This window comes from Rhyacophila brunnea, unplaced genomic scaffold (assembly GCF_057557595.1).
Source record: "Rhyacophila brunnea isolate RB1 unplaced genomic scaffold, BYU_Rbru_1.0 scaffold_24, whole genome shotgun sequence".
In the NCBI taxonomy this organism is placed as follows: domain Eukaryota; kingdom Metazoa; phylum Arthropoda; class Insecta; order Trichoptera; family Rhyacophilidae; genus Rhyacophila; species Rhyacophila brunnea.
In genome coordinates this window covers 4213753-4227871 of record NW_028232904.1, presented here as the reverse complement: position 1 = coordinate 4227871, position 14119 = coordinate 4213753, and the positions used below count along the sequence as shown (strand labels likewise).

Here is a 14119-nt window from a genome sequence, read left to right as displayed (position 1 = left end):
CTATATAAAATGGATTGAAATAATAATTAGCTGCAGTCAGATTTATTTGAAGCAAGTGTACTGAAACTTCTGGTGAGCTATTGACATATATTTTTTTAAATTAATATTGATAACAGTGATTTGAAGACAACAAAATTCCATAAATTTATTATCTAGTATGTATCCATTCAATTATAAATGATTTGCAAAATATTAAACGTTTATAATACATACATAATTTCGAAAAACACAAACAAAAATCTTTTTGAAAAAAGTAAGACACCCGGCAGGAATCGAACCTGCTCTTGGGTTTCCTGCACATAGACCGCTTGCATAAAATGTTGGAGCGATCCGTAACGTAGGTTAGTGATTAAAGTAGTAGGTACCTACTTTGATTAAGAATACAACAGCCGATTGCCTTAGTAGCTCAATTTGGAAGAGCGCTGATGAGCAAAGTATTAAGTGCCAATAGTTAAAGTTTGACGCAATTAGTATGTCACCTCGTAGCATAGTGGTCTATGTGCAGGAAACCCAAGAGATGCAGGTTCGATTCCTGCCGGGATTTTTTCAGAGGTGTTTTTCAAAATTATGTATGTTCGATAATTAGAATAGTACATTCTTAAATCTTGTGAATTATTCGTTGATAAAAGAAATGGTTAATTAAGTTTATAATACATATTAAAAACCACTTAACGATAGCCTAATGTTATTATCCCGTAAGTGACTTTTTTCAAATTGTGCAGCAAGCTAAAAAACTAAATATTTAATATATGCCAATAACCCGTAAAGTAAAAAGTGGTAAATCAAAGCACATAACGCCTAATATAATGATAACATCCAATAAAATGTGATATACATATTATAAAGATAAACATCCCAAATTTATTATTAGTATTACTTACCGTTTTACCTTTTAAAAAATACGAAAGTGACATTTTGTAGCTGAATTCAACACACGTCATGCAACACGCTTGACAGTTTAGAGCAGGAGTAGTCAACCTTTTTATACCTACCGCCCACTTTTGTATCTAAATTGTATTTAGGTGTGGTCCCAATATTGAAACTCGATTCGATATAAATAAAAAGAATTTCAAGTTATACACATTTATATTTTTATAAAAATCGATGTTTTTTAAAATAAATATAAAAAACAATTATCTCTATGCTTAGAAAACTTAATAAACTAAATTTTAATAATAAATATGACCATAAAATATATGTAATAATAAGGTGCGGTCCGATTCAACAAATTAACATTTTTTACAATTGTAAGTTTATCTTTGACTTAAAATTTTCTTTTTAATGTTTTCAGATACATATTTATTAATTAACACAGTTGAAATTGTACATTATCAAAAAAATGTCTCAAATTACAAGCTTCGTTTTTTTCCGCTAGGTGCCTCTGGTAGGTAAAGACATCACCTTAACAGACAATACATTTGACCGGATATTCTGTCCGTTATATCGAGGTTCTGCTGTACTTTTATTCTGTTTTGCCAAAGTTACCCTAACCGTTTTTCGCCAGAGCTATTTTAAAGACTTCAAAATATTTTTCTGAAGTAGTGTACCGGTTCGTTGAAATTTCCATTTCTTGCACTGCATTTAGTTAGAATTATTAAATTACAAATAACTGTTAAAACCACTACAATTAATTAACTAATTCAATTTCAATTTCAATTTCAATTTCAATTTATTTATTTTTACATATTGTGGACATTACAAATTATAAGTTTAAGACGTTCACAACATGACAGTTCACTAATACAATATTTAGGGACCGACCTATAAACCAGTTTTACATTTAGATACGTTTATTTACAAAACAATAATTGTGTCATGAAAATGATAAAAACGTGCAGATAGGATTCATTATCTATAATATCAGTTAATAACTTAATCACCTAATCTAAATAACTTAATCACGTAATAGTAAATAACTTAATCACCATTGCCAAGAAAGAGTAAATACAATTTTTAGTTCTGTTTTTATTTAGTAATCGACTGATTGATTACCAAACTAGTAATTCCGGACTAAATTAACTTCTAATAAACCATTTCTTTTATTCAATGAATAATCCACAAGATTTTGAGAATGTAATATTCCATTTTTTTCATTTTACATTATTGATAGCATGGATACATGCTTTTGTATTGACCTCCCGGGCGGATTCGTTATGGAAAATCGATCGAACAAAAACGATGCATAAGTGCGAGTGTATTCGGCACCCTTATAATATCTGCGACACGCGCTAGAGTAAGACAAAAGGTTAACATATGTGTAGAAGATTTTGCTGTCGGCGTAGCCGCCAAATCTTGGTTTTTTGCTTAACTAAGCGCGTGTTGCTAAAATTGATATTTTTTGTGTTAAACATAAAGTCGGTGGTAAATATTTTTAAATATTGGTAAATACACCGACGGTGGTCGCGCGGCTTGAGCGTTGGACTATCACGCCGTGGGTCTCAGGTTCGAATCCTGGGTCTGGCAAGTACACATATTGTTTTTCAATTTGTGTGTGAGTCAGGGTATGGACCTAATAGGTTGAGCAAGTGGCTGACATCCATTTCTCGTAAAAAACAAAATCTGCTCTACTCTGTGGAGGCCCATATGATCCTATTAGGATCGGACATGGTCGGAAAAATATTTTTAGTTATCTAGAGTCTAAGCACATGCGTAATGAAAAATAAAGTCACAAAAGTAGCGCAACCGCGAAAAACTCCAGTCGGCCGCGCACGGCGCTTCGAGAATGACGTGTAAATCCACGCCTCGCAATGTATGTTATTTTCTTTCGAATTTGGACAACCAGCGTTCTGAGAATCAGTAATCAAAGCATGTTCCATGTTTAATAATTTTAGCCGTCAGGGTTTAATTTTTCGAATGGGTATATCTGAGGTGTTTTCAAGTTATTTATGTTCAATATAATATGGAATGGTTACATTCTCAAAATCTTTTGAATTATTCATTGAATAAAAGAAAATGGTTTATTAAAAATTGTTAGCAAATTCAAGAAGACGTTATAACTAAAATATTTAGGGAGAGCCGGGCGTCGGTTAGTAATTAAGGTAATTAGTATTCCTTGATTTAATACACAAAAACCGATAGTCAATAATAACGTAATTTGATAAGCATTTCATGTATGACCTACTTGTTTAAATTGTCGTAAGTATATAATATATAGGAGGCTCATAGCATAATAATTGGTTAATACACAGATTGGCGCGACACCAATGGTTATAAGGGCTCAAATCCCGTCGAGGGGTGAAAACATTATGTTATGAATGTTTAAAATTAACTTCGCCACCCGACACCAGACAAACTCTTCACAATCTCTTCTCCCTTGCCCTGGACGCCAGTTGGACACATCAAAAGTCTCGAGGTCCTATTCTACTCAATTCAGCCATCGGAGTAGTGGTTAGAATTTTCTATTTACATGTAAATTGTACGTATTACATTTCACCGTAGCACAGTTCGCCGTGAGCTTTCTAATCGGAAAGAAATGCCCGTATATTATACGATCATTGATTTCGGAAGTCTTTATTACGTATTTTGCAAGTGTTTTAGGTACAAGTCAGTTTGCAGGAAGCTAGGCGGGAACCGCGCCAATTTTCAAGGCCGATATTGGCAAAATCCACGAATTCAAGAATGAAAACCTAACCTAACCTAACAAATAAACCAGAATATCGGTTATTTTCAAAATTTGTTTGCCGCTGGCTTCCTGTAAACATACAAGAACCGTGTTTTATTTAGACATGAATTTTATCTCTAGTAATATACGACCCAAAGAGGCTGGGCGGTCTTTAATATCATAATCATCATCAGCCTGAATCTATCTACTGCTGTATGAAGGCCTCTCCAAGCTGATTCCTCTTCTCTCAGTCCTGTGCGTTGCCACGTACTGCCGCAGAACTTTATTGTATCATCGATCTCTAGATTTACCTTGCGGACGTTTTGTACCTCTTTGATACCACTGGATGACTAAATTTGTCCAGCGATTGTCCTTTCTTCGAGCTATGTGTCCAGCCCATTTCCATTTGAGGTTTTTAGCAAACTCTATTACATCGCAAACCCTTGTCTGCTTCCTTATCCACTCATTCCTCTATTTGTCCTTTCGCGTACCACGTTCTGCTACTCTAAGTTTCTGTATCTCTCTTTTACTTAGGGTCCATGTTTCACACGCATATATGATTACGGGAAGCACACGCTAGCCGAACACTTTGCGCTGTAGGCACAGTGGGGTAGGTCACTTTTAAAGACATTATTCACGCGGCCAAAAACACTCCAGCCTAACTTTACTCTGCGAACAATTTCATCAAATATACATCCATCTATAGACACTACTTGTTGTCCCATAGTTTTTAATATACGACCATATTATATTTTTCCGATACAACATTTCACGGTGAAGTGTGATTCGGAAAACTGCATACGTACAAATTTCCGGACACGGAAAATAATTACATTGAAATCATTAAGCACAATATTTTGTGACTTCCTCTTTTCATGTGGTACTTATACAATATTATATTCTTAATATTAATATATATTATATTTCAGATTTGACCATGAAGTTCTTGCTTTTTGTAACGTTTGGTCTCCTGGCGGCTGCATCAGCGATTCCTGCCTTATCTGACATCGAAAGCGTTGTTGGCAAGTATATTTTGCGTTTTCATTGTACCTACTTTTTGACATTTTAAAAGATGGTGACCGAGATAGGTGTGCTTACATACTGCAGTCTGCAATTTAGAAGAGATCTTTACTTAGCTACGTATTTTTTTTTACTTATACGAGATATAAATGAGAACTCTGCCATTCTGGGCAGTGTTCACCTGTGTGTCCCTGATAACTATCTTAGAAATAGGGAGCATCAGTTGTTTGTATTCCCAAGGTGCAGAACCAACCAGTCACCGGTAATGCCAATTGGGAGGGCGATAACTATGTTCAACCAAATTGCTTCGGGTGATATATTCCACTTGCGTGAGGTGTGTTTAGGTGGGCGCTATTTTATAAATTCTTAAAATAGGGTCTTAGCAAACTCGGTGAACTTCTTTTAACTTACTATAATATGTATAATTGTATTTTCACTGCTTTTGTACGTTTATATTATGTTATCTTTTTATAGTTTTTATTTTTATCCATATTATTACTTTTCTTTTTCTTTCTTCTTTATAATAATGTGTCATGTCATGTTGTGAACTCTTAAACTTAAAAGTTGTAATGTCCACAATATGTAAAAAAAAAAAAAAAATTGGAATAAATTTAAATATTTTTTTAAAACGATTTTAGGTTCTCGAGATTCGGATCGAGGGTTCCGGTTTATATTATATAAGTAAGGGATTTCGGTTCCATTTCCAGCTATGCTAATATAAAATAATCAATAATTTTATTCTTTAAATTTCAGAACTCCTGAAGAATGGATCTTTTGAGAGAGCTTACGAAAAGGAGCTCAGAGAGTTGTTGGAGAAATTGAGAGTCATCATGGAAGTTGGATATGAGCCATTAAACATTCCTATTCTTGCGCCATACCGCAATGAACGTTGGGAAATTAATGTTGATGCTCCACCAACTATCAGGTATGATGATAGTTATGTTGTGCGATTTTTGTGTGCAATACGAATGCGTCGAAGCGCATGCGTATTGGCTTGCCTCAAATCAGTTATATGGCGCCATTTTTAGTGATACAAACGCAAAACTTCATTAGTCGTCTTGCAGGCTTCTTAACGGTGTCCGACAAGGCGAGACAATCTCACCCAAATTATTCGACGCTATACTGGAAGATCTATTCAGGCGACTTGACTGGGAGAACATCGCCATTAACGGCAGATACCTCAGTCACCTGCACTTTGCAATGGACCCAGAAGATCTTCAGAACATCGAATGAAAATAGCTCTAAAGATAAAATTAATGATAACCTGCTTTGCTGAATCAAAAGCGATGGTACGAAATGAAGCTGACTGCACCGGAGCGCCGTTCCGGTTCATCAATGGTTTTGTTGACTCGCCAAACCTACTCGAAAGGGTGGGTTTCCATTGCCCATCAAGATTTATGCGAAACCAAATTTTGTACCATGTCAGTCGTAGCGATTCTAATTATGCACAAAACTCTTTTATTCGGCGCTCTTGTTTAAGTTACAATATTTATTTCTTCGCCGTTGATCCTTTTAATAATTCACCTGTTTCATTTAAACGCGCTATCTCCAAAATTTTGTATAAATAGATATACATAGTATATACGCATATATTATTTAAAAAATGTTACTTTTTTGTGTATAATTAATTATTCATTATTCTTCCTCATTTTCTCACGTAATTTTTTTATCTAAGTAATTTCTTTATATTTTTTTTACAACGTTTTTCTTAGCTCGTATTCTTATTTGTCCGGTGGTTGTTTGTCCGGTACAAATCTTGCAATCGATTTTTAACTAACTTCCCGACTAGCTAGACATTTGAAACTTTTAGAATGTAACAGAACACGATGCCAATGCATTTTTATAATACTTTTAGCCATCTTTAAGTAGAGTTGAATTCATTTTCAGTTAATTCTGTTTTGTATGAAAAATTATTTCAGAAGAAATCCGTAAAAAGTAAAACTATTGTTGGTTGCTAAGTGGGTCCTAGCAACTAAATTATTCTTATTAATATATACGTGCGTTACTATGGAAATCAATATGACATTTCAGTATTATTTATATCAAGTACAAATTTTTTTGATCGTTTAAGCTAGTCAAGTCAAGTTTATATGAGTCAACAGAAAATTTCTTCTTGTCAAAATCTTAATTATTTATGTCATTCTTACTTAGGCTTATTCTTGTTAGGCTTAACTATATTATAATTTATACATGGAAACTTTGCTGGTTGCAATAACTTTTCATTATTATATTGTTATTTTTGTAATCAATATGTAACTGTTGGTTTCATTAGATAATAAATAAGATTTTAAAAATATATACATCATCGCAAACTATTAATTTATTTTCCAGTGTCAGTTTGAACTTCACAGACTTGCTGGTTGAAGGACTAAACCTCTTCATTGTGAATAAAATCAATTTGAATCTTTTACCGATCAGATTGGAATTCGACACGACTATGCCGGATATGCATATTTCAGGACGTAAGGAAAATCGTTTTATTATTTCTAATTTATTAAGAAAATTTCCCCAGGCCAATTCTAACATACCACTGAACATCCAAAGAGAGCTAATTGTGATAATTATATCACATTTATCACTTAACGTATTCAGACGGTTAATTATGTAAATAAGTTAACCATAACAGTCAAAAAGTACCATCTTTTAACAGCCCTCTCTTAACTACGCTAACTTGTAGAGCGAGACAGAGTACGTCAATTTTACATATTGCAAATTGAGATGCAAGATTCGACTGTTTTGAAATATGATTACATCATGGCCGCCATCTTAATTTAGTGGCTAGGAGCATCTAGTAGTAATATAATATTTATTTTACTGCAATTTTGTGTTGCAATCCCAATGGCATGACTAATAAAATTGTAGGTTATGTTGATATGTCTGATGTGTTTGGGCGTATCCGCTTGGGTTCGGCCGTAACTGCCAGCACAAACATACCTGAATTTGACCGACATGTCAACCAACCTAAATTTTCACCGTAATACGAAGGCCGCCGTCTTAATTGAGTGGCTAGTAGCAGCTAGTAGTAATATAATATGTGTTTTACTGCAATTACATTTTGTGCTACAATCGCAATGTCATGACTAATAAAATTCTAGGTTATTTTGATATATTTGACGTGACAATACAAAATTCTTGTGTTCGGTCTTTTCCGCTTGGATTCGGCCGTAACTGCCAGCACGAACATATCCTAATTTGACCGACGTGTCTACCAACCTAAACTTTTGCCGTATTACGAATTTTCGAATATTTGAGAATATAGCCGTTGATAACAGCAAACAATCATAAAATACTGTAAGTCCGAAAGACTGCGATGGGCGGGACATGTGGAGAGAATGCCTGAAGTTAGAGCGCCAAGGATCATGACGAAGTGGCTACCCCAACGGAAGAGACCCAGAGGCCGTCCAAGAAGGAGATGGGCTGACGCCGTAGAAGTGGACTGGCTTCATCTAGGAAGACCCGGTAACTGGAGAAATGTGGTGAGAGACCGGACTGAGTGGAAAGCGGTTGTGGAGGAGGCCAAATCCCACCCCGGGATTTAGCGCTGTGGAAGAAGAAGAAAGCCGTTGATAACTGTTTAGTGTATGGAATGCCTTCCGTGTTAATTGGAACCAATGAAAATAACGGAAATGTGCTAAAGTGATAACGGTTAAGAATAGACCCGATGGCATGGAAAACGACCTATTGCTTGATTTAAACTATGATTATATATATATGGTAACAGCGCCTTTTCTTTTTTCAGCCCATTATGAACTCAATGGAACCCTAATGGACAGTTTTAAGGTTTTCGGAAATGGCTCATTTGAGTGAGTACCCACTTACTTATATACTATTTCCATGTTTGTACTTTCTGTCACCATTCTCGATTGATGACAGTGTGACATTGCCAAAGGCTTCCTTTAAAATGATTCCTTTAATATTCTGACGCGGCAAGTTCAAAAGACAAGACGGCGCGGACGATACTAACGGAGACTAACAATAACCACTTGTGAATGTCACAGATCGTAAATGAGCACCTGTAGTTATAGCTGCAGGCAGTGGCGAAGGGTGAAGGCAGGCTGTTAAGATCCGTCATAAATGGTGCACACTAAACTTTGTCAGTCATATGTCTTTGTTTTCGTTGAAATAAGACTACAATTTACAGATGGTGTTGGTTAGTTTTTAAAATTTAATTAAACCCTGTGAAACCAAGCCATAGTAAATAGTCTTCAAAAAATACTCGTCTATCAATAAAATATCTAAAATATACATAACTTTGATTATTTTATAGATAATTTTTTTTTATCTATTATAGTTTAGTTTAAACAGAGCTCACTGAATTAAAAAAAAATGAATCAACAATATGTGTAATATGTATTCTTAATCCAACGAAAACAAATAAGTATGAATAATTAAAAAGTGTGCACAATTTTGTCGTATCGCCCAAAATATACCAAAACTTTTATGGTTTGGTTTAGGCAGGGTTTAATTGATTTTTAAAAATTAACAAATACCTTCTGTAAATTGTAGTCTTAGTTCAATAAAAACAAATACGTATGACTAACAAAGGGGAATGTGCACTATTTATGGCGGATCTTAGCTATATTATTATGGATATTTTTTCACAATGGATCCCCATATCATGTTCTGACTGCAGGCCTGGTTTATGATAATTTTACCATGTCATTATTTCAGTGTTCGAGCGACTAATATCGGAATCAAAGGAAATGCAACAATAATCATCAAAAATGGATTTCTCTTCATGAGAAACTTCTTGGTTGACTTGAGTATGGAAAAGATTAAGGTAAATAATTTGACATATTATTATATCTGTTAGCTTAGACTCACCATATTATGTCCTGGTTTGATGATAAGGTCCAGGCGTCCCAGCCACTTAATCGTTTTGCAACGATTATTTGAAAAAAAGAAATTGGGCCCCTCAGATGATGGTTACTTAAGCCCTGCCTAAAATTATCAAACATGGAACATGCTTTGCCTATTGATTCTCTGAATGTTGGTTGTTCAAATTCGTAAGAAAATTTATTTGTCAAAGTAACCGAATCCAAAGGATTCAAACAATTCACTTTTCTGAAAATTATGTAATTACAATAATAAAACTAAAGAAGTAATAATAACATACGAACAATACGTCGCACAGAATGTAGGCTACTGAACGTAAAAGGAAAATAATCGGCGCGCGTAAGTAATCGGACCGCGGGCGGGCTGCGTATAGTTATTCTACGTCTATTAGTTAGTAATTAAGGAATTAATTGATAGCTAACTTAATTTAATATACTAAAACCGATAGCCAACCTTAAAATCCAATTCGATAAGCATTTCGTGTAACATAGCACTTTTTGACAGTTTAGACCACAGCTTCTCAAACTTATTTCGACCACCGCCCACTTTGAGATTTTTAAAAAATCTAGTGCCCCCCATATTTTTTAACTTACCTTTTAACGTTACCATCTTAGAAACAGTTACTATTGCAAATATCATTTTAAACATGCATTATTATATGGATAGGATAGATAGGGTGTGACCCATATCCTATTTCTGAAACCAAAGAATGTTTCAATGAGAGGATATAAAACTCATACTATGTAATCATATTTATAAGTATTTTTATTAACATGAAAAGAAGGTTTTGAATTTAAAACTTATCTAATGTGAAGGATGAATCTGATGCATTTCGATGAGTTTGCTAATATCTATCTATATACTTAATATATATTATAGACTATCAGTTTGTTAAATCGCATCTCAAGCGGTGTCGTGTCTAGATTCCGTCGGATTTTTATAGATAGAATTTGTCTGCCGTCGCCCCTCTAGATTTCCTTAACGCCCTCTAATTTTCTTTGAGCCTTCTAGTGCCCCCCTGAAAGCCTACAGCGCCCACAAGGGGGCGTTATCGCCCACTTTGAGAATGACTGGCTTAGACGTTTATCTTATTGTAACAATTAACCGCCTAGATACATAAATATGATAGACTACCGTCGATAACCGCCTTGTGTATAGAATAGACCCACTGACCGAAAAAAAAATCAGCAATACTCGATGCGAATAGACAGGTTATTTCCAATGAGGTTTTTTTTCTCAGCTGACACATTTTATCTTCTTTTAAATTAGCACCAAGCTACTGTCCAACAAGAAGATTTAGGCAAAAGCCGGAAGGCGCTGTCGTTGACTAAATAGGAGGGGAGACTAAATGGGAGAAGCTTGTTACTTCACAGTTTTAACACGTAGCCAAGAAGAACTTGTTGAACAGTAGTTAGCGTGAAGAAACCTCGATAGTAAACGCAGGATATATTAAAACTAAAAAACATTTGTCTTCAGGTTGACTAGCAAAGAAGTTTGCCAACACTGATGCAGATAAGGCATTAATTACAATATTACTTATACGTTTTTATTTTATTTTCAGTGTGACGTCCAGGGTTTGCTCGGTGGAGGAAGTATCAGTGACATCATGAATCAGATGATGGAAGACCTCATCCCAAACGCATTGGTGACCCAAAGGCAGCTAATCTCTGACCTGATCGGTTCAAATATCATGGAATATGCCAACCCCTATCTCACGAAACTCACACTACAAGACGTAATTGACATGATCGGGGGAAACAAATCACTGTAAAGACACCATGGGCTTACAACATTAATTTGGGATCCTTTACTGGGTTCTCTTGGGTTTAATGACTATAAACTTAGTGCGATGACTGTCGTATTTTAAAACAATAACAACATACCAACCAGTAAACTACCTCCATGTTTAATTTCAAATTATAATTAAACAAATGTTGTTTGATATTATTAGTGCTGAAAACACCAGAATTAAAAGATAATAAATAAACAATAACTGTATCAACTATTTTATTTATTGCATGGTGTTTTGCCTTTCAGCAACAATCTGTATTATTCTTTATGGTCGCGCTTTTAGTAGTGGACTGTGATTTGAAGATGCTGGTTGGTGGATTAATCTAGGAGGGTTACACAAGATGCCAGACACTGGCCTTGTATATTGAGAGGGCTGGCGCGCACTGGTAAACGGACCGTTCGGAATGTCACTCTCAGGGTTTCACTTTTGTTTTGGGATGAATGATGATGACAAGTTCAGGATGTATTATAGACGCGACGTTCGCTCGAACCGTATCAGATTTAGCGCAACGAAGATCAAACAGATGCATTTTGTATGAATCATTATGTAGTTAATGCAGCCTCGTTCGTATGGTATCAGATAGAGCACGATAGCTTTAAGAAGCCTACGCGCGTTGCCTGTCTTGGAGTAACTAAACTTAACTTTCATCACGGTCGATCATGACCCGTGACTGGTAGTCTTGTGACAATAATTGGGGATTTGTTGGTAGAAAGAAAGGATGAATGCGATAATTGGCCCAAACACATTATATTTTTTGTGTGAATGAAGTTATATTTTAAAACTTATAGCTCTCTACAGTGAACAAAGCGTGCTGAAAAAATAGTTAAAGGTTTTCCATCCATCGAAGCAACCATCAAATCTCGACTTCTTCATCCGCCATACCTGAAACCCACAGTGGTGACTCCGACGTTCCACGGTTACGGTTCTACCGGTAAGTTCAGCAAGGTGCAAAGGGGGTGCGAGACCATATCACACAAATATATGCATAGTGAACATTCAATAATATCATATTTTATTCAGGGCACGCTAAGCAAATCTATTAGGAGTGTGAAATACCAGGGCGACAGGATTCAAGGGGTGGCAATGGTCTGGAAAAAAAACATTTCTAATAATATTATCTATTAAAGTTATCATTAATTGAAAGTAGCTACCTACCTACCTCTTTTTGTCAAGATTTTCAACCCTGAAAATTGGTTGAACTGAAGCTGGTTGCTTCGTCTACTTCAAGATTTTGTCGTCAATATTATTTTCATACTCCTTTACCAAGTTGGGTACCCTGGGCTATAAACCCATGGTAAATCCGGACATTAATGTAAAGCAACGATGTTCAACTATTCGGCATATATCAGGCAAGCACATAAGGGTTAGGGGTAGCAATACCGAATAAATATTTCAATACCTACCGGTATTTTCGGTATTTCATATTGAATACCGGTATTCGGTATTCGTCAAAACATATAGAACAAACTATCAATAAATATAGCCATAAAAATCTATTTAGAATTATAGCAACCTAAAATACCTACCTACATTTATTACATTCACCTTTATAAATATTTATAGATCATAATATTTTAGAACTGCTAGAATTTTTACAAATAATATAAGTCCAGTGGGTCTATTCTATACTTATCGACCGCTAAAGTGATAAAGTGATAATATTTATCACTTTAGCGGTCGATAATGAATACGTGTATTAATTAAGGCGCTAAGTACCAAAATAATAAAAACTGACTTTATAGAAAAATGTTCTACATACCAATGCCAATAACTTCAACTGTAGTCTAAGTGCCTCAAGCAAGTCAAAAAAATACAGCAAAATAATTACACCTGTCGACGTTGTAAGTCCGTTGGCGTGTTTTATTTATAATGGTGTAAGTAGCACTGCAGTGGTCAACGGCATTCAATATAAAATAGCTGACGATGGTGTGTTAACTCTTGCGAGTTCTTAATACCTAAAATTATAGAAGCTGCCGTGACTGTTTCACACTGTAAAACTACATTTTTCAAAAGGTCTGCTTCATGAAATTTTACTGCAATGACTCAGTATTTTGTAACTACAGGCAATACTACTTTTTAGTACTTAGAGCCTTATTTAATACACGTATTCATGTATAAAATAGACCCACAGGTACAGGAAAATCTCTCTCAAATTCAACGTTTGTTGGATGTTTTATCAACGTTGGATCAATAGTTATAGAATAATTCGTCAGCTGAATGGAGAGCTATAACATATTTTGAAATTTTTCAAGAGAGAGTTTTTTGAAACAACTTACTGAAATTATTTATTATCTTTATGGATAAATGTACGCATCATATGTTAGTAGAATTATTGATGATAACATCGGTGCATACACTTGTCTATATAAATAATAAATAACTGAAGTAGGCTGTTTCAAAAAAATCTTCTGCAAAATATTTCAAATGTGAGTTAGAATAGTTCTGCATTCAGCTGACGAATTGAAAATATTTTCCATGATTTTTTTCTTTTTCGAAATATATTAATTCATCTCGACAATTCTATATTATATAATATATAGTTGAGGGATTTTGTTTTATTATTATTTAACTTTTGTTGGTTCCAGTCAATATATTTGGGTTAAGGCATTAATCTTGTACACTAAATTTAATATTAAACAATATATTAATAGATAAGTAATGAAAAAATAACATTAAATTTATGGAAGTGAGATGGTGTAAGAAACAGGCAGGGTTGGTTGGTTGATTCTCAAATGAATAATTCAGAATTTGGTGCGTGAATGAAATGAACCCTGGTTTTATTATCTCCTTCCAAATAAATATTAATTTAATTATTACAGATAAGTTTACAGATTATAATTAAGCTGAGTGAAATCGCGAGAATGCTTTCT

The 14119-nt window shown here is 34.6% G+C and overlaps 1 protein-coding gene across 1 annotated transcript; it reads left to right on the top strand.

Annotated features, from left to right (window-relative positions):
• The first annotated feature begins 32 nt into the window (after positions 1-32).
• Positions 33-11457, top strand: LOC147068906 (uncharacterized). Its single transcript, XM_085951488.1, has 7 exons — positions 33-72; positions 4531-4623; positions 5375-5546; positions 6953-7083; positions 8361-8424; positions 9293-9401; positions 11019-11457. Exons 2-7 carry the CDS (start codon positions 4539-4541, stop codon positions 11226-11228), a joined length of 771 nt encoding a protein of 256 aa, XP_085807614.1. The 5' UTR covers positions 33-72; positions 4531-4538; the 3' UTR covers positions 11229-11457.
• Positions 11458-14119: the final 2662 nt, after the last annotated feature.